The following is a 23,984-nucleotide window of genomic DNA, read 5'->3' as shown; positions in this document are numbered from 1 at the left end:
AAATCAAATTGTTACAAGTTGTGGGGAACAATACGATACTGTAATTAGAATTTGTGAAAATACGTAAAAAACGGATTTTAGTAAAAAAAAACCCGCAACCCCAAACATTCACACACAAGCAAACGGCCATTTGACAGCTGCTCCAAATGATTTGACAGCCGACGGTTGCCACAACCCTCCATAGACCAGCGCCTCACACACTGAAACAGTCGTTCGTCCAAGTAGGTGGTGCGTTTTGCTTTAGCAGCAGCGGCACGGTCTCGTCACGTACGCACTTTTCGTGGTAGTTGTTCGGTCGGTTGGTCTGTTGCAGTTGCATGTTTCCACCACACGCGTAAGCAAGCCGTGGTCGGTCCGGAAACTCGCCAATGCGTTTGCGAATTACTTCCCGGTTTGCAAGTGAATTGTGTGCTGCTTTGTGAAGATTGTAAAGTGTATTGTGCGGTTCGTGTGTTTGTAGCTGCTAACATCACAGTTGCAGAACCATCGGCGACGGAAGCAAAAACCGGCACGACCTGCGTTTCTCGCCCAGCTCGTGTCAAGACGCTAACATTCCATGCAAATTGGCCCCTTTTCGTTCCAACATGATTATGCTCGTTTTGTGACGTTGTCCCTAGCGAGCCCATCTTGGTTGCTTGGTTGTTGTGTGCTGTAGCAGCAGGATCGGTGCGTGTCATCTTTAGTGACCAACAGGTAGGTAGTACGCCTTCATGCCGGCTTTTTTTCAATCCTTTGCGACAAATGCACTTTTATCATAGTACGGGGTGTATCCAATAGCAGCGCGAAAGATGGATGACGTGCCACCGTGATGCGTGAGCCTCCCCCTTGTCTTGCTGTTATTCCTCCGTCCACCTCATCAACCATTTCTTCCACATCTTTCTGGATGGTGCTCGAGGTCGTTTGAGGCCGTTCTCGTTGCGTCGAGAACGTGTTTGCTCGTGCATTTCGTTTCAATTTACCGTTTCCGTCATGTGGATGTACGATAGGGCTTGATTGTGTGTGAGTGGCGAAGATATTCGAGGTCTCAGTTGCTGGTGCACGCATCGCAAATTAAATACGCATCATTTTGCAAGGCTGGCGAATACACTTTGGCCATGTTGTTCACGCTTTCCGAAACTCAACCTGCCGCATCTATGAGCGGCATTTTTCCTCTGTGTGAGTGTTGGTGCTGTCGGTAAAAATTATCTATCGAGTGGAGAGCTGAAGGGCAATTCATCAGCTCCGAGCTGGAACCGGCTCGGTATAATACGCACTTAAAATAAAACTCCAATGAGTGTTGTCCGACAAGCTGGAATCACACGTGTTTATAGTGAAATTCCGACTAGATAACAAGTTTTTACACCCTGAACGGTATTTTATCGGCAGGTTTTATCCATTGAAAAGTTTGATGATTCAATAAAAGCATCGCCATGCCTTTGGTTGCTATAGATGCACCCATTCTGCTTTCACCGGTTCCCAACTTCCTTTACCAGCGATGGTTGCTATGAGAAGCAGGAATAGAAAATTGTTCCCCACTTCGATTGATTTTAAATAATCTACATCGGTTTGGAACGTTTTATTGGAGGTCATCTACCGAAAACGAACAAGTTTGGTAAAACGTGTCTTAACGTCCCTGCCTTAATAAAGCACATGGTCAAATTGATCAAATCTGCTTTGCCACGCATGCTTTGTGGTCGTTTGAGGCAATCTGTCTGAGACTGTCACTCGTCGGCCAGCAAGACATCCTAACGCGAGTTTGCACAAAATTTCGAGACCCCCCGAATGGAGGGTGTCCAACAGCCAAGGGAGAAGCGTTTGCGAAGTATGTCAGCAGCTGACCTTTTGTGTCAACGGCGGGTCTGCTCGTTCGGGTCCGTCGTCGTCGTCGTCGTCGTCTGGGAGAGCCGTCCGACACGTTTCTCGAAAGTGGTCCGTCTTGGATCACACTACTGTCGCTGCTGACGTTCAACGACCTAAAACATGGGTGTGTAGACAGACAGTCGCGACCCCTTTTTACTGTATAGTGATAGAAGTTAGCCAGAGATGCTCCATCACATCAATGAGAGAAAGTTCCACTTTGCATCGTGCACCGGCTTTCTGCGTTTCTGGCTGGGTGTTGGCATACGAGATCCTTCTTTCTTCCTCTTTTATTTAAAGTAATGCAAATCAACCATAATTGCGAACTTTTTTTACAACCTCCAATGTCGGTTTTATTTATTATTGCCCAAAATGATGCGATAAAATGCCATTTTAATCACCTGTTGAAAGGTTCAGAGAGCATCTACAAAACATGCTTTAACGCAACGGATGTTATTCACAAGCTGTCAAGAAAAATGCAGAAGCAGGAAAAAAGTGTTCTGGCTAAACCAGTTATACTCGATCGAGATCTTTATTTTTCCGTCCCTCATACGCATCCCCCAATAAACGGCGAAAGTGATGATGATGATGGTGATACTGCCTGCAACCACACACGCATTTTCCACTTTTTTCCGGCGAGCCCAGTGACCATCAAGTGGCCGTAAATTTTCTCACCACGCTGCTCTCATTTGATCGTTCAATGGGTGAGTTTGCTTCATTCATTCTTTGCTGGTTGACTCTTTGTTGGGTATCGTCGAAACGGTTGTCCCGTGCTACGCGAATCGATTTTACGTGTAGTGTGATGTGTTTTCGTGTTCTTTTTTTACCTTTCGACCGTACTGAATCGGCTACAGTGGTGGTAATGGTTGTAATCTTTTCGAACGGTAATTTGTTTGATTAGTCATTTGAAGCTCTGTAATTGTTGAAGAAGTGTAGACAACCTTCTTGTAGCGAGTGACTTGTTTTAATCATTTTGCGAGGAACACGGCATATGAGGGATTTGTCGCAAAACAAACATTTGTTGGGACGTTTTTGGTGTTTTTCTGCTCGGTGTAGAAATTGAAAAAGAAAAAAAAAGAAAAATAATTTAACAATAATTGGTCATTTTTTGATAAAAAGAAGTTTGCAAGTTGCAGACTGTTAAAACCCACCAAATATTTTCTTATTACGGTCAAATACTTGTGTATTTATTTAATGGAGAATAGAGAGTTGAGTTCATCAGAAACACAAGCTTTTGTTTGTTTATTGAATATATTCATGTTTTATTAACTTATTTTCATTTTGTTTTGCTCCAAATAAAACTGAATCTGAGTAAATAAAATTAGATGTTTCAAAACAAACATCAAAAACATGCCAAATGCTCAAATCTTAAATGAGTTGAAAGTTAATGTTAGGTGACAATAAAGGAGAAATAAACAAAGCAACGAAAGATAGATAAAGATGCAATGAAAGTAACAGAAGAGTAAAACTGGTTAAACTATGTTAGAGAAAAGCATCATTGTTAAAGCTTGTTGTAGAATTTGGGGCCTAGTCGTTGCAGTATTTTTATAGCACCGTCAAATGTTACCAAGATCCACGCTAAGCCCAATTACGAATTATTGGCTATTCTCCATAATTTGCTTTACAACATCGGAAGGCCTTCACTTCGGAAGATCGTAGTTTACCATTACTGGTTTCATCGAATTGATTATTGCCTTTTAGCTGGTTAGTCAGTCCTCACTACAAGGGAACAGTCCGGATAGGATTTGAATCCCGGTCCAGGTATTAAGATATTTAAGTCACAGATAAAGTACTTGTTACTATAATATGACAAGTGAAGGTCTCCGTAGATCATTCGTTAAACGTTTTATTTAACATCCCTACTGTTGCGATAATAACCCATTAAATATCATTCTATCATGTTACTATTTCATTTCGCTGGATAGTACTAAAAATATTCGTAGCACTGTTTCACACTTCAAACACTGGCATCGAACTTTGTTCTCTCTCTCTCTCTCTCTCTCTCTCTCTCTCGCTCGGTCGGTTTTTCCCACGAATAATTGAGAGCGCTTTTATAGATTCGAAAGAGAATGTTAAAGTCAAGAGAAAGGCAAAGAAAATGAAAGCAAATGATAAACATTGGGATAGAGAATGATAGGAAGCTGAAGGAAAAACTCTCTCCATCTCGTTTGCACCACCGGCCGACATCCATACGGCAGCAACCAACCTCCTACTCCGAGAGCACGGTGGGAGTATGTCTCTCCACTTTGAGTCATAATTTTTCTACCCCTTAACGCCCGCGTACAATTTGGGCACCATACGTGCGTTTACCTATCACACATCGGACGGTTTAGCTACTTTGCTGCTTGTTGTGCGAAACGTTGAAATAAATTCGTGTGTGCACTTTTACATTACATCTCCACCCCCACTCAACAAACTTTTTTTGGCGAGCTTTCCGCAAATGTGTCGATTGTTTTCAATCGCGACGCGTAGTGCAACCTCGTTTCTCTTGCACTGGTGGCGTTGTGCTATCGATTGAATCGAGTAGGCGTACAATAATAATAAAAACGTGCAAAGGAACTGGATGGCAGCAGGGAGTTGATAGCATGGTGGAGTCGCCTGGTGGTTTACGTAGACGGACAATGAAGTGATGGCCTTTGGACGCCATATCAACTGCTGACCAAAGTTCTCATGAAAGTGTTGTGAATAAGTTGTGTTGAATAGGTGCGCTGCAGAAAACTACCCACCTTCTGTTTTCCCTTAGAGAGAAGGGATTTTCTAATGCAAAACATAAATACACTCAGTGCCTACTGTTGTTTGCTGGTGGAGATAGCAAATTTCGGTCCTTGCCGACGACTATACAACAGCGAATAAATTTGCTTCCGGCTCAGTTTGTACACTCTTGTGTCGTGGCTGAATGTATTGCAAAGTGCAGAAACAATCCTTGTCCACAAGTTCATCGTTTGGTCGACCACAGCTCGAAATCATCCGGAATGGATTCAAGGCAAGCATCACTCCGTTCCGTTCACTAGTGTCTCAGTGGGTGTTTCTAATGTGTGAAATCAGGCGCCACCACAGCGTACCATAGTCTATCGTCCATCGATTCCGATACGAAGAATGGCGTTTCTGGAACGTGCTGGTTAATAGCTCGTTTTTGATTCTATGCCACTCTCCTCTCGGTGCACTGTGGCGTGCACACAATCCAGCGGATCTATTTTTAATGCTTTCGTTACTAAGCTCGCGGAACGTTCAATAACTCTTTCATCAAATTTCCGAACCATAAATCAATAGCATCGGCATGTCGTCTTCTTTTTGCTGTAACTGGGTTGAAAACAGTACGCTCATCACTTCTGCACCCGTGTAATTCTGCTGCTTTTGCTACTGTTCTCTAAATGGGGTCGGTTCTGGACGTCTTCCAGCGATGACGACCCATATCTTTTGTCCTTCGTTAAAATTAGTACAACGGAAGCCATTTTCTTTTGCGGTTGTGTAGTAAGTAACCTTGTTGCTTACATTAAGTTCTGCAACGAAAGGAAATGGCTTCTCTTTGTTTTGGGGGAGGTTGGCAACCACAGCTGCACAAGATGGTGGTATATTTTAAGCGACTGTTACAGCTCTACCTTTCGTTTGTTAAAGTTAGAAAGAGCGATAAAAATAAAGTAAAAGCTACTGACATTCTCTTGTCCTCTCGATGAATAAAAATATGCAATTTTGCAAAAGTTTTGTGCTATATGGGGTGCCTTGTTTGATTCAAACAAGCATTCTATCGAAAAAGGGTTCATTTGCGTCGTATCTCGTTCGGATCCAAAGCATTTCATTAACACTAGCGGGTGAATTAGCTCCGTACACACGATATGTTTCCTTTTCTCACCTTCCCCTAGAAAACGTCATCGATTGCACTGGACTTATGTGTTATTTTTCCTGTCTTTGTGCGTTCGTTCTACTAGGGGTCAACATTTTAGCGCCTTCGAGCACTACAGTCTACTGACGGCGTCCGTTCCATCGTCGGCCGGGGCACACTCGAGCAAAACAACTTCCGTAAACGGCATTTCCCCAATCTCCCGAAGGATGAGGCCACGTATTGAAAACTCCATTGGCGGTAAGTGAAAGATGCCTACAATTTATTACATAGCGCAGTTAAACTATAAAGTTTTTTTTATGGAATTATGTGAAAAAATGTGAGATACAGATATACAGTGACAGGCAAAATTAACTGCTCACTCTCCTTTTTTTAAATTTCTTCCATTTAGTTGGTTAAAAATGAAGCTATTTTTACATGATGTTAAAGATATAATATTGAGTCACTTAAAAAATGAGAAATTTATTTAAACCAAAAGTATATCATTTATAATTTTACAAATACGCTGTACAAAAAGTTTAGTGCAAAAATGTATCCAACTTGTCGTCTTGCTCGGTTTGTTTTGGCTTTAGGTAATACTCAGAGCATTTAACTTCATGAAGGGACACATCACTTTTGGCTTTTTATTAATATGTTTGAATATCGTAGTAAGTTGGTTGGTGTCCAGAACACTAAACTATTGCTAAAATGTGTAGAAATTCTTTCAAAACAAAACAAAAAAGCCGTTTGAATCGGTCCAGCTACATTGAACATCAGTCCTAACAAGCCCTTACAATTCTAGATCAGTTCTTTGGGTGGATGAATTGGCTAGTAGGATTGGTTAAACAAAGATAATCTTTGAGGAACTCTACGAACAAACGGACATTGATTTGAAGCCTGAGAGCGCGCGGACGATCTAGACTTGAACATAAACGCTTCATTTTTAATTAAAAAAAGGAAAAATTAAAAAATATATAAAATCATCACTTTTTCTGTCAGTCACTGTGCTTAGCTGAAGAATAAAACCCCAAAGAAGCATAGTTTCTAAGACTTTGCCAACAGCACACCAGCTTGAATTGGAGGTGTGTCAAAATTGTTTGTATCTTTTGCAATGCTTTTCGGTCCATTAACTGCCCTGCAACATACTGTCGTGTTCGGCCCAGGCATTTCCTTCACTGGCCATCTGTGGTGTACAAGCGCACCGAAAGTTAGATCATTCCGAGAACATAAACTTTTGGGAGGGAAAAACGCGTGTCGTCCCATTCTATTTACGTCCCGACCATGCGCCAAACGGCATGCATCCCAGCCCTGAGGATCGCTCGATCGTTCGTCCGTTCGTTCGTGCGGATGTCGAACAAATTACAATTGCGGAGTAAAGCAGTAAATTTAGCAAAGGTATTGTCTTCGAACCACGCGTCGAACGTGACTTTACGGCGGCTAGGCGGTTCGATATTTTTAGGTACGCCGTTGTGTTGTACCCTCTTCCGCCACTCCGTAGTATAGTAACAAGCGTTGTAATGTGTATTTTTGTGATGCTGATAAATGGAGGATGAGCGGGCCGGTTGGGGGTTGACTTTCTTGAGCACATCATCCTGTTCGTTTTTGGCCAGTGTGCAGCGTCAGAAGAATGACACACAAAAACGTCCCCCGAAAGCAATTTCGCCAAGTCAGGAAGAACCGTTGCTCTTGTCCTTGGTCGGTCAATCAAAGAATTTGGAGATGTTTATTTACTGTTCGAATGGTGGTCCGCATTGGTCTTTAGCGCTAGCTTTGGGTGATTCCCACGAGCAAACGTATGGAGATTCGATCACGGGGACCTTCAGCTTGTATTTGAAGACACAACTAATCGTGTCTTTAAAACAATAGTTCTGTGTAATTTTGTCTTTGGTGTGACGAATCACATCACTACCGATTCCAAATATCAAAAAAATGTATCCATTTCATTTGGATGTACATCACTGATTTGAATTGTTTGTAGACCTTGAGATTCTCATGATAACCTAGCGCATGATCGTGCCCTTGGTAAAGGTTGAGCAATTGAGACATCTCCCTGAGATGAGCTCAGCGGGGCCAGCAAATCGTCATCAGTTTTATCAATATGACACAGTTACCAAGCACGAGTTCTAGGTTTGCTATTTCAGTGGAATGTTCGCGATCTTAGTTGCTAGGACGGACGATCTTTGTCGTACCGAGGGTGCGGTAGCTATTGCGTGTTCATTCATCATTCGCTTTTTTTCACTGATGCTATGAAAAACGTTCACAGAAACGAAGAAGACGGACAATGAAATTTAAACAAATTACTGAGCTACAGTAGAGCATATCGAGGACGGAATTAACATCGACCGGTCAAGGGGTGGTGCTGACATCCATCACCATTAAGCGCATAATTTAACACCCTCACGTTAAGAGATACGTAATGAGAGCTAGAAGAAGCAAAAGGAATAAAAAAATACACACACACGTATCCACGTTCCCTTTCTCAAGGAAGAAGCGTTCTTGGTCACTTGGTCGTTTCTTCAATCGACGGGGACGAGTTTGGGAAGCGTCATGTGTTTGCCAAAAAGTAAGGAACCGTTCCGTTTCTCGCTCAACCACCATGTCAGCCACATTAGTGACAACGTGATATCGGCAAAGAACAGCACGCGTGCGTCCATTCCACAACCGCGGGGAGGGTGTGTGTGTTTGTGTGTAGGGCTTCGGACCATTTGTTGCGGCGTCAGTACACGGCCGTTTGCTCATTATGAAACAGGGAAGGGATTCCGATAGATTGCAATCCAATTATTGGCCAGTCGCATCGTAACGGCATGTGCCGGTAGAGCAGATTGATCATTTACTCCAGCATGTGCAGCGTCGCAAGACTCTAATGAACATGCTTAAGTTCTATAGTATTCAATAAATTGGCAAGCAAATTATTAACTTAACATGTCTAACGGAAGTAGTCCTCTGACATTCACTGTCACGTATGTGTTACAACAGACGTCAGGATGTTCACGCTATGACGAGTTACTTCTTCTTCTTCTTTATTGGCACTACAACCTCGAGAGGTCTCGGCCTGCCATATCTGGCTTTCTGTGACTTAGTTTTACCCGTAGCAAAGTAGTCAGCCCTACGGGGAGGTGGTCTGGATCTCACACGGCAGGACCGGGTTTATGCCCAAACATACACTCAAATTAAAACAATCTGGCCGTTTTAGGATTGTCACAATTATTTGGTCTTCAAGTTTTCCATCAGCCATTGAAGAGCCATTCAGAGATCTTAACCATGCACGTGGACCTTCAAAATCCCTACATACACGGAGGTATTCATTTTAACACCAACGCCATAGAAAACAGGTGATATTTTCAATCTGGTTGACTCTACCAAGCCAAAGATCAGGTCACCAACAAAGATGGTTGGTTGATTTGAATTTCAACTTCACCTTCTCGGGAATGTCCTCACGTCTATATGGTGAATTGAAGTGAGTTGTGCTGCCTTTGTTCTGAATTACGGCCCTAAGGTAAATCTAAACAAACCAATGTGCAACTAAAATACTTCATTGCTGATCCAGGTAGTCTCTAGTCTAAATTCTAGATTTAGACGGTCGACATAGAGAGGGCACAGAGATATAACATATGCTTTATCTGACCTTATTTTCTATTTTCAAATAAATCATTAGTGTTTACGTATCAACTCTACAATGTCCTTTCCCTCCGCAACCACTTGGTACATATCATGGAATGTGACCTAGTGAGCAACAGTTCTCAAGTGACTGTAATAGGCTCAGCTAGTATCATTTTCCACCAGCAACCAGTAGGGGGCCTACATTGTGATTGAAACCTTCAGCTAATGTTTCGCTTTTATCTCTCGCTTGAAGGGATATGAGTGCACATATCATTTCACAGCTCAATTGGTCCAGATTACTTACACCAAGCACCAACAAATCAAACACCTTGGCTTTGAAGTTAGTGGAACTGTTTTTTTTTTGCTCTCCTGTGTGATAATGACCTAACCTCACTTCCGGCTCGTACTGATCCCTTTATCCGCCCACAAAGTCACACGCCCTTACAGACACGAGGGCCTGGTAACGGGTGGGTGCGTGATTTGCGTCACGAAGTGTATGCAAACGCAGAAGCAAGGAGACGCTGACTCGAGTTGTGTGTTGCTGACGGATAAGAAGTGTGGTCAAGGGAAATAACTAGACCGGGACCACAGGCACATAAGTGTTGAATGCATGACCCAAGAGTTACGACAAACGAGAAAAGGGTTTAGTGCGTAATTTTCAAACGGAGGCCATTTCTCTCGGCTTTAAAACGTCACTTTAGCATTGAAATTCGTAAAGATAGTTTAAAGTTTATTTCCGTCCTTGATGGGTGGCTTCGTTGGGTAACGAGAAACACAGACACACAAGTACAAGTTGCATACTTGGAATCTGTATCCGAGTGTAGCTCAGAAACGCATTCACATACTGCCAAAAGTAAGACGTTATCGGTTTTAGTCTCTATGGCCTTTATATAAAATTAACACGTTAGGTAACACACTTTATTCCACAAAAATCGTGCTAAAAGCAGTTTGATCAACTATTATCGGCGTTCTTTTTCCTGCTTTTGCACAGCGCCACGATAAGTGGAACTCTTTTCGAGCGTTGGTACGAAACGGAGCAATATTCCATGTCCATGTGATGCTTTTTGATGGTGATATGCTAAATACACTGCCCGGCCAAAGTTATCACACTGCTGGTAAGACACTTTTGCGGTCGGTTTATAGTTCATATTTCCATTCGCAATGCATGATTGATGCATTCGCGTGGAGTTGTGTGTAAAATCGAACTGTGTGATAAAGTGTTCACCCTCTGTAACTCTGTAAAGCTTCCTGTAACCCTGCTGCACAAAGTTGGTGTAACAGCTCTTGTTTCGTGCTGGATTTTCCAACTGCTGACTCAGAAACTGGTCGATGTAGTGTGCACGTGAAGCAAAAAAAAATGAATAAATACAATTAATATAGAAGTCTTATGTACAGTTTTGCTCGTCTTAATTAAGTTAGTCACAAAGAACTTGACCTCCGTGTTGTTGGTGTGTACGCGAACACTATTGCAGTGTGCATTTGCTTGCTCATCAGTGTTGGTTGCGGTACTTAGCAATTAGTTTACTAAGAAAGGCTTTGTTAAGTAGTAAATGTTAAGGAATTGTAAAGAAACTCTATAAGGAATTACCAACTTTAATGGCAGCTATCGTGAGTTTGATCGACAGATGGCTCAGGATGTTGATCAAAGTTCAGCGATAATGATGGATGGCTACTCAATCTAACTTATCGTTCTTTACCACCGGCATGCTTGCAATTCAGTGTACCAATGCCAATGGATCGATGGATTCAAACTTCGGAGGCCAAGTATTTGACAGGGTTTCTTTCGTTCGGCCGGGTTCCTGGGACCCGGGAGCAGGCCGTGCGTTTGTTGATTCTATCTGAGAGTCTAGCTGACGTTCGCATGTTCTTGACCTCCCTCAAATGTTCAAGGCTCAAGTGTATATACACAACGGGGGCAATGCCACTGGTGATGGTGTGCATTATCTGTAGTAGTCGTAAATACTACCCATCTCTTCCCTTCAATATCTATAGCACGAGAGAAGGGGGAGGGGGCCTCCTATCTATCCCAAATGTGTACTACTCGTAGCCCTACTACTACGCCATTTGCATTCGGCAAACCGGCGCTGACGTGCAACAGCCGCGCCTGTGTATGGGTGTCCGATATTCCGAAAGGATGATAAACACACGCGGATAGTAGCGAATGGACCACCAATACCGATAGCTCGCCTGCTATCGGTTGGAAGGAGAGAGAGAGAGCGCACAGCGTGCCTTCCAAATTGTGTAGTAAATACATGCAACAGACACAGAGCGCCGGGTCGTGTTTTTCTTTTTTTTTGCAAGATAGCCGGCGTTCCGTCTCCGGTATACGCCACCGTCCCTTACACTGCTGCCAATGGACAGGTTTCACGCTGCGTCGGTGGTGGCCGCCTTCGATCGAAACCTGAACCAGAAGAAGAGTGTTGTCAGTCGATTGGTAGTACTCGCCGGGACAGCACTTGCCTCACGTTGATCCAGTCCGTGTGAGACTAGTAGGTCCCCGAAGTAGTAGTAAGGCCTTCCTCCCTATTTGTTCAACCTTCATCGTTGACTTTTGCGAGAGTAGTCCTTCGGGAGATTTTCCCAAGTGTGTAGACACGCCGGGAGGACCGCGGGTTTTTTGGTCCGGTGTCGTGCCGTTCTTCCAGAAGCCCTTGGAGGAATCGAAGTTTCTTGAAGCTCACGTAAGGCGCGTGTGTTGCGTAGTGTGGTCGCGAAACAGTGTCAAAAATAGGCCAAGTTGCTGCGAGAAGAAAAATTCACCTGTCAGAGTATTGTTCGTCGACATTTTCGTGCACATGGAGGAGGCGGTTGACGAGCGCTCAGCAAGATGTACCATTTCGGTCGGGTGCGCTAAATCGTCCGTTCTGCTTGGCGGTGTATTTCTGCGACATTGTTGTAACGAAACAAGTGGAATGCTGCAGTACATCAGGAACTGTCCCGCTTCCTGGTCAGCGAGTGGTGAAACATTTTAGTCCCTTTTTCAACAAACAGCTGCTGCTGCTAAACTCTGGACGCTAAGGAAAATGTATACGGGTGGTGCATATGTGGCGGAAACGGTCGTGCTTTATCTGTGATCTTTGATAATTAAAAAGCTGGTTAAACCATATTTGCCGTACCTAACAAGTGTGTGATATTAGTGTGTGTGTTTACTTCCGTCCTTGTCCACGCGACAACTGTTACCGCAGTAAAACAAGCAATCCCGGCTCAAGTGCGTAGAACGTGACCTGAACTGAGTAATTAAAACTAGGCTTTGAAACATTGATTGGTTGATCCTTTTTTTTCTCTGAGTGATTCAAAATGACCAGAAAAAATACCATCAAATTTTCGTACGATAGTGGTAAGTAATGACGGAGCAATGGCTGAGTGTTGTCTTAAAACCCCCCTAGTAAGTAAATACTTTACCATGACTTAACTCTTGTCCCGAGCACATCGTAGATCTTCGGTTGAGGCCTTGGGATCAAATTATTTTAGTTCCCAATGACGTGCGCGAGAGGAGATGTGTTATTAAAAGAACTGATGAAGGGCATGCAACTTTGCGGGAAAACGTCGTCGGCTATTTGCGCGACGAAGGACCAACAACTAGGCCTCTAATTGCATTACCCGGAATGATGTACATTTTTGCAAACTGGAACTTGCTCGTTCATTATAGTTACCCGCTGACGTCAAGCTGCCGATCGTCAGGAGATCGTCGTTCGCTGCTTACTTTCTTGAATGGTTCGAAACGTCTAAACATACTGTGTATCGTGGAGTGTGCCAGGATGCTTGTGCCGAAAATTGGTTGAAATTCGCGCCATAATGAGGTTACATTTGTAAACAAATGCGGTATCAGTCCACATCTGTGTTGCTGATGCAGTAAATAAAAGAAAATCTGAGTATGTCTAGAACGCAGTTGGGATTTTTTTCCGACAGCTTACGTTAAAAGCAGATAGGGCACTTAAGAAAGGCCCAATAAGGACTCATTTACTGGCTTCATGCGAAGTCTCCTATTGAATGCCTTTATTTACCTTCCTCCATTCAGATCCTACACTAATAGGATAGGAGCTTCATTTTCCTTAAACCAATGCATATTTGCGGCAATAAACTGAAAGGTATGCACTTCAAATTATCGCACGTTGCAATTTTCAGCCACGCGTGGCTTCGCGCTCCAATTCTTTAACTTCTCGCTGTCTGCGGTGTCTCTAGGTATTATTATTTCATTATATCCCCTAGCGGCCCGAGGTGTTGGTCACATGCGAGACGTGTTCTCCCCCGGAACGCCTTCCCGCTTTTCCTTATTGGATCACCGGCAGCAAGTGCTCTGTCTGCTGCCGGGAAGTAGTGACTGGTAATTGTGGATATTTATGATTGCATGCGGTCGGATTACATCGCGCGCGTCTCCACCGTCACCACCGGTGTAAGGTGGCAAGATAATGGGTTTGTTGTTCCCTCCACCCCCCTCCCCCACCCCTTTACGAGCCGTAATAACTCAGCTCACTGGCTAAGAAGCCGATTATGGTTAATAGTGGTGAAAGATGATTGCTGCGAAAGTGATTGCAAAATAGAATGGTGTGTGTTTACCCACTTATCACGACTTTGGCACCAATCACCATAGCACTGCTTGGACTTTTGACCACTCTGATGACTGTTTGCCCGAGATCGCCATGTGTTTTTTTGGCTCTGCTGATCGTGTTCCACTACCCCAGTCGGGCTAGTGCAATGATGTAGTCTTATTTAACTTAACAGCAGCCACGTGCCAACCGATGCGATTGTTTATAATTAACGTATCGCCATTTATTTTTAGTTTATTATGAACGTCTTGCAACTCGTATGCAAACAATCGTTCACACCGTCGATTTCATTTCGCGGGCAGAACGGAAGAGTGAATGAATTTTTGCACAATATTTACACACGGTAATTGGTGAACATTACTGACGCACTTTGAAAGTTTTACCGTTTCGTTTTTCACCTTCCAGGAGAATTTTCAGTAATTTTATTTTTGAATTTGTGAACCCATTTTGAAGTGATCTATTCATTGATTGATGGATTGACCTGGCATAGCTATGAAGGAAAGTGTAAAGTGAATTTTTAACTCTGTTTTTTTTGTTATTCGTTAGGTTAAAAATAATTGGAAAGAAGTCTCCAGGGACTTATCGTGTGTACTAGGTAACCACCGTAAAGCTTTAGCTTTACTCGTTATTAACATCCTCTTTCAAACTGTCACCAAAGTTGTTGCCGATGATTGATCTATACTTCTTCCAAAATGTTGATCATGATTGTGTCTTTGGCACCCTTTTCACTTCTGTAATAATGAATTTCCTGACTCATCTACAAGGAGGCAGATGGAGATCAGCTCTTACCATCTAATTTGCTCCCGACAAATCGCTGATTGACTTATTGTTGTTGACAGCTCTCAAAAAGTCCAACTATAATTGATGTGAAGAGTCAGATAACGTTGCTACTGTTGTAGAATTTATATTTAAATGTAGTATTGGGTACAATTTAAGTAGCGTTCTGTATAATATTTCATTTAGACTCTTCATCGCGTTTATGATCTGTCTATTAATAAAGTAGAGCAAGAGCTGCAAGAAGTGTGGAAAAAATAAGTTGGCGTAGTAGCGGCAGCCTGTCCGCCAAATTTATCAAAGTTTGGCACTTGTCCAAGGCACGACGGAAAACGTCATCCGTTGGACACGTACACGCTGTTCGTGACATCGTTCGGTCTGAACGTTTGCAAAGCAAGAATGAGTAAAACCTAAAATATCTCCGCACCCAACAGTCTCTGGGAAATACCCCGGCCAGACTTTGAACCACATACAATTAACTCGCTTTTCACGCGCTGCGACGGAAAACCCAGAGACCGGCTTTGAAACAAATGTTTTCCGGCTTAATTGATGCAGTTTGCTCCTACTACTACCGTCGGACTGGCAGAGCTCGACGATCGTGGTCGCGCAGTGCCGAGGCGATGGATGATGGCCCACATCACCGTGTGCAGTGCAGGTCAATGACCGTGCATCAACACGTGTGCCAACCAAATAAACATGGCGAGTGAAAGCAAAAACGAAACGACTGATTTGCATTCTACCGGGTTTTTTTTCCTCTCACGCGTGGTAAGAAATATGTCGTAAGTATCGCAGATTTGAGGTCTGAAGAATTGGCCTGAGGTTTGCATCAGCAATAGTGGGGTCGTCGTGCACGGGCGGAGTGTCCCGCAGTGGTTGAGAGTTAAATTTAGCATTGTAAACCATTACCGCGGACGATCTACTAAGTGAAAGTTATAGCCATATACTACACGGAGGCGTTCTTGCCTCGGTAGGTAGTTGAAATGCGGAAGTAGTTGGCCAACGAAATTACCTTTTTGTTTGGACTCACATGTGGCATCACGATACCGCTTTCGTGGCTAATATTCTAAATTGCAATCATACTAAATTTAGCGTCGTTATCGACAACAGTCAGTAGGGAAGATACAGTTCTGTTTTACAATGTTGATAAGCATTTGATGGGGGATTGTATTAGTATCACATAATTTTATTGCCCTACAATCACATTATTGGTCACGCGCTACAAAAATGATTCATCTGTCAAATTGCGATCCACTAGGTGACCTTATTTTACACTGCCAACACCCGCACGACGTACCGGGAACGTGACTTTCTTGTGACACTTTCAGCCGTAAATGACTTGGTGGAATTTTCGCGTGATGAAGGTAGTTACCACCACTACTAGGTGGGAGGGAGGATGGCAATAAAGGTGCGCGCTATCTTGGTCTGGTCGCTTATTGTATCGTGCGACCGTTTGTTTCGTGCGAGAAGTCCTCAATTACTACGTACGGTGACGGTGTTGAGAGCCAGCTTCCTGATTGTCGTTCCAGTATCTTTACGCCCGTTATCAACGGCAGACGACTTTATGGCGGTTTCCTTTTTATTAATACTGTCACTTAATATTAGATTGAAAAACATTGATTACTTACTTGGATGGAATATGGAATGTTTTTGATAGCGATGGCTGGAAGCAGATTTTCGAGTATTTTCTGTACAATCAATCAAAAAATTTGTTAATTGATTAGGATTTTTTTGGGTACAGATTTTATCTAGATCCTCTTCAGGACAAAGTGGTGTAATCTCTTTGGTAGGTATAGCTGGTATCTGTTGCACTCTCTCGATGCTGTTTCATTATGGGGAGTACAATATTTGTCAGAGTTTCTAGAATATTAAGGCTTAGGGAAAAACAGGACTCACAAGTTGAATGCAAGAAATGCTTGAGAGGATCTCAATATCTTTTGGAATGTCTAGCTTCCTTGAAATGACTTTACACGTAGATGGATAGTGAAGTCCTGCGTCCTAAACGGGATTCGATATCGGATCCTACCGTGTAAAGACCACGGCCGCTATTATCTCGCCCCAGTGGACTGTGTCACAACGCTTACACTTCATGTTATAAGGATTGAGGATAGTGCATTAGATTCCAGCTGTACTTGCTCATGTTCCAACTCATCGTGAACAGTAGCCGGATATGGTCTGAACTAGTTCATCATGAAAAGCCTGAACTGTACTAGTTACGATTCTTCCATCGCGCTCATTATTGATTTTGGGAAAATATGTCGCCATTTTTGCATGTTCGTTTAAACGATACAAACTCGAGCCCTGGAGAGTTTATACTCATTTTTAAAATGCACTGCTATCACGCGATCGTTTGCTGGTATCACATTAAACTACAATCTGTATAAATCGATGTATGAATGGCAACCCCCCCCCCCCTCCCTCCGGCATACCGGTACAGAAATTGAGTTTGATGCGCAAAAAAATACGCCTCGAAGATTTGCAATTCCCTCCGGTACATTCGGCCTCCAGTTTCATCCAGTTTTACACTGTTTAATCGATAGGCGGTGGTTGTAGCGGTGCAACTCGTGCAAAACAACCCAGAGGAACTGCTGACGATTTTTTATCAATACGTGCCTCAAGCCAAGCCACGCACACCCAACTCCCCCCTTTCGATGGTAGCTTGTTCTTCAACAAAACAGACTGCCTTACATCTAAATCGCCTGTTCGGCGGTGGCAGAGCGAAGCAGTTATCTAATCAAGGTTTTTCGACCAAAATAAACTTCCGTCCAGGGTCGCCACTGCTGCATCGCGGTGGATGGAGCATCTTTGCGCTTGTCAGCAAATGGGTGAACTCCAAGTTCAATGAATGTAATGCGTTCTAACCCTCTTTTTTTTTTGGGCTGTTCCTGGGGTTGAGCATATTGTTAGCTTTGGCATTCAAATTCTTCTGCGTCGCAGGTTTATGCATCAACAACAGTTCGGAAGCGCTCACCTGTCTTCTTGGTTACCACTGTTTATGTTGCCAGTTCTTCGTTTACGCCCATCGTCCCGGGTCGTCTCTCGCCTTCGCAGTGCACGCGTCATGTTGTAAACAAACATTGCCGGGCTTTTCCAAAACGAACCGGCCGGTTCCATCTCGCGGGGGGGAGGGTTCGTTTTTACCTTGAGCACGTCTTACCCAAACGCTCCTTCATCCACTCGCTTGTTGTTCGTTCAAAATTTTGTTTTGCCCCCGCTAGTTGCTCTCCTATCGTAACTTGGAACGATATTTGGGGACAGTTCTGGATTTTGTTTCCCGCCGATAGTCGTTGATGCTCATAAATACGACCAAAAAATCCGAGGTCAACTGTCATACCGCGTGACAGCCACCTCCGCTACTTGAGCGTCAAACAGTATTTGCGAAATGGTTGCACATTGTGTTCCTCCGATGAAATGCGATAACAAAAAGAAACTGCACAAAACTTTCTTGGAAGAGGTGGAAACTAATTATACTCAACCGGAATTGAAGCTCCACGTGTTTCCACCTGCTAGGCTTAGCCCCACGTGCGCGCACATGTGGAAGCTGCTGTGTCGCGATCACCATATTGGACATGCAACAACCGCGACGCATAGGCGGTGGTGCGTCACCCCATCATCGGCAGTATAAAGTCGTGCATTTACACGAGCCCAATAAGTGCACACACACGCAAGTTCGCGATGCACCGGGACTTGGCTGGTGCGCGTCGGGAATCGCGTGATTCGCATAAATCATCGACCTGCAAGCCGCGTGTGTATTTGGTGTGTGTGTGTGGGAGCCCACCATTACTCACAACAGGCAAACGTTTATCTTTTCGCCTACGTAGGCTCGTTGCAGTGGATGATGGGTGCTTTCGAGACAGTGTTCCGCCCGCCCGCCCGCCCGTGTGCTAAATTATCCGCAATGATAACAAAAACAGTCTTCAATGATAAGGGTGACAGCGCGTCTTCCTTTTTGTGAGTGGTTGCGGTTGTCTGATTTGTGGATTTACATAGGTTACGGTCTTATGGGACAAGTCATCAGCAAAGCAAAACAAAAAATCCCCAGTTATCTTATGTAGACAAAGAAGAAAGATACCTTGGTCGGAAGTGTTTCGTAAGCGGCCATGAATGATAAGGCTTTTGCTAAGAATATCGCACATCAGGAAAAGAGCTTTGCCATTAAAAAAAATTCAACTAACTTTCTGGATTATTAACTGGGGCATTAGTCATGGATGACGCAAACATGTGCTGCTGCAGTACTGAAGTCACATCGATCAGTTGATCTTCTAACCTATCTTCAAGTGTTGTTCCTCTATTATTTTGTCCATAGCGGCATATGGTCAATTGGTTTTGTTGTTCATAAAATATCTAATGATTGGGTGGGCATTGTTCTATTTCTGTTTTACTTATACTTCTTTTATGATTAAAATATTATCAGCTTTTATTTACTAAATTTGTAATCCGCTTTTCTTACAGACGATGCCATGGAAAGTTGCGGTTATCTGAAGTTCACCGACGACAGCATGAAGTCCAACTTTTTGCAGAGTCTTAGCACGATGCGCAAAAACCGTCTATTTTGCGACGTGGTTCTGCTGGTAAGCATAGCGAAATCCTTTATTGGACTCTCTCGAAAGCAAAATAAAATCGTTCCGTCCGATTGTAACCTCATTCCCGTTGCTATTTTCAGGTGGAAAATACGGAAATCCATGCGCACCGCAATGTGCTGGCTTGCGTTTCACCCCAGCTGATGGAGCTGTTCAGTACGGACGCGGTAAAGATCGTGCAATAGTGCCGCAATGCTCGCCCCCCGCAAAAAGGGCGGACAACACAATACACATTAATGGTATCCGGTATGAACAAATCCGTTATCTTTGCAGGGTACACTGAACGGTGGACCGACCGCTGCCAGTGACGCCAAGCTGCCGTGCTACCGGCTGAACGGGCAGATCACGAAGCACGGTCTGATGTATCTGGTCGAGTATGCCTACACCGGATCATTGGAAGTGCCCGATGAGATGGTGAGTGCTAGTATGCGTTCGCATCTAAGACAGGCCCGCAGATTGTTTCCGTCCGCGTGCGGCTAGAGATTTCGAAAAACCCAAACCGATTCCGTACAGAATCCCCGTACGAAAACAGAGCAAAAGCACACGTCAATTGTGTTTTGTGGCTAGATATGCAATAGCCTAGAGAAAAGTTTGTCGTTCAATGGACGAGACGGATCAATAGTGATCACAGTCGGCAGATAGCGCGACCATGGCTGACGGCTCTCCCCTCCAGGGACAGCCGGTAGCGATTTGCCTACGGTGACACTACGCATTCGACTCGCCACTTGCCACTTCTCCACGGGCCCGCGGCTTCTGCCGTCGGCTTTGGAGTGCAAGACGACGGTTAAACGGAAACAACGGCACCACACTCTCTTCCCATCCCTCATATTCTTCCGCCCTCTCCTGGCGGCCCTCCGAAACATACACGCACACAGTGAAGCGTGCGCCGCGCGTTTGGCACGATACAATACCGCTAGGGTGGTGTGACACACGAGAAAGACACTGGCACTGTTACGACAAAACATTTTCTAGATCCGCGATGTCTATCTCGCTGCCTGGCAGCTGAAGATCGATAGTGTGGTGAAGGAGTGCGCCCGTCATCTCGTGAGCGAGCTGGAACCGGACATTTGCATCGAGACACGTTCGCTGCCCGGCATCGAACGGAACCGACGCTTCGTGCAGGAGGTGGATGCATACATTGCGAAAAACTTTCATCTCGTATCGGAGACGGCTGGCTTTCTGCAGCTGCCCTGCGTGCTGATCGAGGTGCTGTATCAGACACGCCAGGAAATGTCACTGGTGGCCGAATGTTCGCTCGGTCGGCTAGTTATCGATTGGATTCGGCGGCAAATGACGGACGAGGATGTATCGGTAAGTAATAGCGCGCTCTGAAGACGAATTGTTGGATGCAATATTTTTTTACGCTCCAATTACAGGTATCCGCACTGCTGGAACGCTCTCACATGCTGTATTTGGCGCTGGATAATTCGCTGCAAGATTGTGCCGATTTGCCCCCGGGGCAGGAATCGGAGAGCGATTTGGTGCAAGACTACAAGCGACTAGTGCTGAAGTGTCCAAGCAACAAGAAACACCGCAAGGCGCTGAAGACCCCGGGCCGGCCACGAATGATTCTGTACAGCCGGGATATCGGTGATCGTAGCGATGCTACGGATGCTGCCGCCACGGAAATGGATTGGAGTTTGGTTGGTTGCAGCAAGCTTTCCGGTAAGTTTACTGCATTCTTTCGCTGCGATCATCGCTCAATGGGAAAATCGTTCCCATCTCTATGCTCTTTTCCTAGACCACTCGTACGTCGCGTTAGTTACGCTGAACGGAAACCTGGCCCGTCTATCGATCCAGCTGCGGTTAAACATCCCGACAACTCCGTCACCGATCAATACGCCCGATGTGATGAGCACCAGCGTAAGCCGGGATGAAGATTTGGACGAATGCCAGCAGCCGGAACTGTTCTGCGAGGTAGCTACCATGTCCGGGCCAAAGTGTGGTCTCGGTGTGGCTGAACTCGAGGGAAAGCTGTTCGTTTGCGGTGGTTACGATCGGGCCGAGTGTCTGCGCTCGGTAGAATCCTACTGCCCGGAAACAAACAGCTGGACCCAGCAGTCGAATATGGGCGAAGCACGCGGACGCGTCCAGATTGCGGTTATCGACGGTACGGTGTACGCGGTCGGTGGCTGCAACGGAACGACGGAGCTCGATTCGGTCGAGTATCTCGCGAAGACGGAACGGAAGTGGAAGAAAATGTGCAAACTACCTCTCGCGCGGAGTAACGCCGGTGTGTGTGCGCTGAATGGCAAAATCTACTGCATCGGTGGTTGGAATGGGCAGAGCGGCATCAAGCAGTGCGATGTGCTGAAACCGGACGAAAATCGCTGGTTCTCGATTGCCCCGCTGAACACGGGACGGTATCAGGCTGGCGTTACGGCGTACGGTGGCAAACTGTGGGTGGTTGGTGGAAGCGATGCATGGAACTGTCTCGGTTCGGTGGAGGTGTACGATGTGGAAGCAAACCAATGGACTCTTGGGCCTTCGCTTTTAACGGCCAGGTAACGACTAAATGCCAGGGAACCATTGGAACAAAAGGGCCTCAGTATCTAACGATGTTATCTTGTCTTCTCACCTTATTCCTAGACGTGGTTGTGGATTGGCCGAGTACAACGGCAAACTGTACGCCGTGGGAGGAAGCGATGGTACGCACTCGCTCAACACGACCGAATGCTACGACGAGGAAAGCAAATGCTGGATCGCCGGACCAAATCTAACTTCACCCCGTTCCAATGTATCGGTCGCGGTGGTGCAGAATCGGTTGTACGCGATCGGCGGCTTCTCTGGTAAGACGTTTCTCAGCACGGTCGAGTATCTGGACGCGGCCACCAACGAGTGGACCACTTTCGTACCCCAAACGAGCGCCAACATTGATTCCCTGCTGGAAAATTCACTGCGAGCGGCTCTACAGAACGTGCGATCGTCATCGTCCACCTCCTCCTCGCCGGATCATCTAACCGGCAACGGCGGTGCACACGAAACCACCTTCAAGCCCATACAAACGGCGCTCAACAACGAGTACAACCGGCAGCAGCATTCGCCAAAAGCGATCGGCGGTAGCGGTGGCGTCGGGCAGCAAGATATTCTTTTCGCTTCGGTGCAAAACAGCGCCAAAACGGCTCTCCTCGAAGACGATGAGCAGGACGACCATGACAACGGGGACCTGAACGGCAAGGGCAGCGTCGCGACCAAGACAGGGCAGGAGAACAGTATTAGCCTGCTGCAGCAACTGGCAGCCAACAAGTGTACGGAGATAGCAACCGCCGGCAATCATTCCAGCTAACCGACGCTGGCCGAAGCTACCGGTTTGCTGTTGGACACAGGGGAAGCCGACCTTACCGCAGCCGACGCTAGCAACGGTGATGAGGTGGATTGAGCTCGCGGCGCCTCATAGTTTACACAATTCAATTCCAGCCTAATTTTTGCAAAACTTTAATCGTCTTTCTTACTGGCTATATTATCTAAACATGAAGCAAATAGAATGTCTATTTCGAAATCTATTGAGGTGGGAAACTGTCACAGAATGTGTGCGGAATGTTTTGCAAACAGTACTATTCAAATCAGTCCCGGTAAAAAGAGCTGAGCTGCTGGGCGATAGGCGACGTGAGCGGTGAGAATGATTGCAAAACTATATATGTAAAATGTTTCTAGCCTAGCCTAAGTGATAAGTGATTGTGGCCGTTTTTTCTTCGATGGCACTCTTTCCAACAAATGCATAATCCATTCTGTTCTGGACGTGAATGGATTAGCATATTAATTAGCTAAGTAAGAAGTGAGAACAAAAAAGGAAACAGATGTACGATGAAGAAGCAATTTGTAGGTTGAAAGTATGAACATTCTCATCACTATTTCATGTGCTGTAAATGTATTGTTACAGCGATGGATGAGTAATACGGTCCTACTGACTAAATGAGGTTAATGTAAAAATTGTTTGCGTTTGCCTACCTTGCCTTCACAGCCCATTTGCCCGTGTAAATGGTTTTAGCAATTCTTTCACCACTTTACGACCCCCTTAAAGCATACTGTAAGCTGCCGCGGTTAGTTTGTCAATGCACGACTGAGTTTTTTCGACTAATATTTCAACAGCTCTTGCAGCAACTTTAGTGTAGTGAACCCGGTCAAACCCACGAAGAAAGCACTTTTACAATCTAGATGACCGTTCTGCACTGTCCTACTTGCGCATTCCCCGGTGTGTTGTGATGAATATTCATCGAACTGCATTAATCTTGGATGCGCTCAGACGGATACTCTCAACTATTTGTACTAAAACTATTACACAACATTTAGGAGGCGGCACTGTTTCGGGTGAACGAAGAAGGTCCATTTTATATGTATCAGAATAAGATATTAAATTTATTGTGACAAAAAAAACCCAAACCATCATCCATTACACATGAGCCATGCAGATGCAGGCAGGCAGGAAAGAGCTGTTGGATGGAGAATTTAGGCGCTCGTTTACGAAAAAAGGGATAACGGAATGGTAAACCCTTCAACATGGTTTGTTGGTAGGTCAAGGTGTTAAGTTTCGCTCATCTTTAAACATTAAACCACAAAATCTTGAACACATGAAAGCTGACGAAGCAGAAGAACATATGCGTAGGTTGTTAAGCTCTATTCTGCACGGAATGAATATTCGTACTTTTACGTCGGTATTGGCCGAAAAACAGACTGGTTTTGCTGTTGAGCGTGTTGAGAAATTTAAAGAGAAGCCGTCTACTACTATGGTAAGTGCACGATTTTCCACTTTATATATTTTAACCCACAAACACCAAGCGTTTCCTGTAAAATTATATCATATCACTACACGCACTTCTTTAAGTTCCACGCGGA

At 44.8% G+C, this 23,984-nt stretch overlaps 1 protein-coding gene across 5 annotated transcripts; it reads left to right on the top strand.

Annotated features, from left to right (window-relative positions):
• The first annotated feature begins 188 nt into the window (after window positions 1-188).
• Window positions 189-23,818, top strand: LOC118502577 (influenza virus NS1A-binding protein-like). Of its 5 annotated transcripts, none has more exons than XM_036034909.1 (9): window positions 189-693; window positions 5,763-5,914; window positions 19,024-19,142; window positions 19,235-19,318; window positions 19,425-19,565; window positions 20,124-20,462; window positions 20,528-20,816; window positions 20,893-21,655; window positions 21,741-23,818. In XM_036034909.1, exons 2-9 carry the CDS (start codon window positions 5,884-5,886, stop codon window positions 22,435-22,437), a joined length of 2,463 nt encoding a protein of 820 aa, XP_035890802.1. In that variant the 5' UTR covers window positions 189-693; window positions 5,763-5,883; the 3' UTR covers window positions 22,438-23,818. The 5 variants fall into 5 exon arrangements, with proteins under 5 accessions (XP_035890802.1, XP_035890803.1, XP_035890804.1 ...); XM_036034910.1 differs by having other exon boundaries at window positions 5,697-5,914; XM_036034907.1 differs by lacking the exon at window positions 189-693 and adding an exon at window positions 4,130-4,819.
• Window positions 23,819-23,984: the final 166 nt, after the last annotated feature.

This window comes from Anopheles stephensi, chromosome 2 (assembly GCF_013141755.1).
Source record: "Anopheles stephensi strain Indian chromosome 2, UCI_ANSTEP_V1.0, whole genome shotgun sequence".
Classification (NCBI taxonomy): domain Eukaryota; kingdom Metazoa; phylum Arthropoda; class Insecta; order Diptera; family Culicidae; genus Anopheles; species Anopheles stephensi.
The sequence above is the reverse complement of the archived record's forward strand: the minus strand, read 5'-3'. Positions and strand labels throughout refer to the sequence as shown.

Coding starts and splice junctions, on each gene's coding strand:
- LOC118502577 (XM_036034907.1), top strand. Junction 19,143..19,234: donor TTTGCGACGTGGTTCTGCTG/GTAAGCATAGCG, acceptor TGCTATTTTCAG/GTGGAAAATACGGAAATCCA. Junction 19,566..20,123: donor TGGAAGTGCCCGATGAGATG/GTGAGTGCTAGT, acceptor AACATTTTCTAG/ATCCGCGATGTCTATCTCGC.